General features: G+C 38.9%; 1 protein-coding gene across 2 annotated transcripts in view; it reads right to left on the reverse strand.

The window, feature by feature from the left end:
• The window catches only part of LOC124427071 (probable serine/threonine-protein kinase nek3), a 53,183-nt gene that overhangs the window by 6,831 nt on the left and 43,852 nt on the right, over positions 1 to 2,500 (reverse strand). For both annotated transcript variants that reach the window (XR_006942867.1, XM_046969534.1), the window contains exon 2: positions 1 to 1,162. This exon is cut by the window's left edge and continues 440 nt beyond it. Coding sequence is in view for 1 of the 2 variants with exons in the window: in XM_046969534.1 (XP_046825490.1) it covers positions 1 to 1,162 (1,162 nt within the window). In the remaining variant the exon portion in view is untranslated. The remainder of the gene's footprint in view (positions 1,163 to 2,500) is intronic.

The following is a 2,500-nucleotide window of genomic DNA, read 5'->3' on the forward strand; positions in this document are numbered from 1 at the left end:
TCTTTAATGCCGACAGAGCGGCCAGTTCGGTTTGCAATTCCTGTGCACGAGCACGACTCGATATTGTTTCGGCCTCGAGCTCAGCAACTTTATCCAACAATTGTTCCTTCTCCCTTCTCAATACTCTAACTTGGGACTCTCTGCCATTCGTCGTCTTTTCAATCTCAAGATCAGTCGTACCATCATTGGTGGCACTACTATTTGGATGTTCGGCGCTATCAAGATGGGTTACCTTTCTAACGGCTTCCAATACATCGCTCGATGCTAAATCCTCCGTGGTAACGCTCTCTAAACGACCTTGAAGACACTCGACCTCCTCTCGTAGCCTAATACCCTTACGATGTATAACATCTAAAAGATTCCATAGTTCATCCTCGGCCTCGTCTAATACACAAGGACGCGGGCTTGTAGGTCTTGGCGCTATCGCCGTTGAGGCACTATCCTTCGACGAGGTCTCCGTACTGAAGCCGGAATCCTGAACGGTAGCGCTACAGTTGTTCTTCGTACCGCCGCTTTGAGAATTGCTACGACTTCTTGGCAATGAAGAGGAAGACTCGGCTTGTTCTCTCTGTACGACGCGTCTTCTAACCTTACCAGGTTCCCATTCGCTAACCCTCCTAGACGATGGACTCGACAAAGGTAATGGTATATGAGAATTTTGGCTGGAGGACATCACGGACGCACCCGCCGACGCCGTCGCAGCCATCTTGTGCCGGAGGTTTGGGAACGTCTCGATGACGAGGTCCCGGAACTCGAGAAGGGCGCCGACCTCATTCTGCAACTCCTGCAGGGCCACCAACGATTTCGCTTGCTCGTTTATCAGGTAATGGAAAGGTCCCGGACGGTGGGGCATACAATCCATGCCACTAACACCACCGCTAACCACGACGTTTCCTCCGTTTCCAACGCTGCTTACACCGACGTCTACTACCCTACTACCTCCTACACCACCGCCACCGCTGCCCCTGACGTCACCACCGTTGTTGGTTATGTTCTTGTTCTTGTTGTTGTTGTTGTTGCTATTGCTATTATTGTTGTTCTTGTTGTTGTTATTACTGTTATTGCTATTGTTCTTGTTGCTGTTGCTGCTGTTGCTACCGCTGACCACCACCACACCAACCTCCGTCGAACCTGTACCGCTGCTGCCGCTGCCGCTGCACTGCTGTTTATATGCAACAAATAATATTTTTACATTAATTCTTTTTTCCCTTTTTCTACTTTCTTTTTTTTTCTTACTTTCTTTCTTTCTTTCTTTCTTTACACGCTCGACTGTATTGTCTAAGAGTCAAAGAGTTTTTACACAATTTTCCCATCATTTTCAAATATCGATATATATATATATATATATATATATATATATATATATATATATATTAGTTCATTATTAATTCATCAAAAGAATATAAAGTAGTATATTTTGATACTAGTAAACAAATGCTATCTTTATCCTTCTCTCTCTCTCTCTCTCTCTCTCTCTCTCTCTCTCTCTTACACACTTTTTTTAACCTAGATTTCGCTGTAATTTTTTAATTAAATTTTTTTCTTTCTTCATATTTTCCTTCTTTTTTTTTCGTAGAAACGATACAACGAATCTTTATTAAGAAATATCGAACGCTTAGTCGTTCCCGCTTCCAATTTTGTTGAATTAATTACAAGGAGGTGAATTAAATCTACGTGAGTGGCCGATAATATTCTGATAAGTCCAATCGCTTACGATAAAGAGATATCGATAACACGATCAACGACGTTCGAAGGCCGGCACTTTTCGTTGCAATCTTGAGGGAAACAGAGAGAGAGAGAGAGAGAGAGAGAGAGAGAGAGAGAGAGAGAGAGAGAGAGAGAGAGAAAGAGAGAGAAAAAGAGAGAGAGAGAAAAAAATAGTCATAAGGGAAAAGGGAGGAGCTCGTTGGTCTTCGTTAATTAATTAATTAATCGTTTGTTCGATCGAAGATAAATTTTTTTTCGTTCTTTTAATTTGATGAGATGATGATAATACGCATGTATATTATGATCTAAAAAAAAAAAAAAAAAAAAAGGGAAAAAAAAGAAAAAAATATCTATTATACCTGGTTATACATACATACATATGTATATAAACATATGCGTATTTGTGTGCGTGCGTGTGTGTGTGTTTCTATCGATACGTAGGCGTGATCCATGTACATCTTTCTTCATTCGTCCTTTGTTCATTCGATTTTGAAGGTGTGGAGGAAAAGGAAGTGGAGGAGGAGGAGGAAGAGGAGAAAGTAAACGAGCACGAATAAAAAATTTAAAAACCATATATATATATATAACCTATTATTATATACATGGAGAATATAATATTAAATATATATATATATTTTTTTATTCTCATTATTATTATTATTATTATTATTATTACTATTATATAATTTGTTTTTCATTAAAATTTGCGATATTATATAGTGTTAGTAGATTATGAAGATCAAGTGGATTATCGATAAGCAAAACAAAAAAAAAAAAAAAAAAAAAAAAAAGA

Source organism: Vespa crabro, chromosome 9, assembly GCF_910589235.1.
Source record: "Vespa crabro chromosome 9, iyVesCrab1.2, whole genome shotgun sequence".
In the NCBI taxonomy this organism is placed as follows: domain Eukaryota; kingdom Metazoa; phylum Arthropoda; class Insecta; order Hymenoptera; family Vespidae; genus Vespa; species Vespa crabro.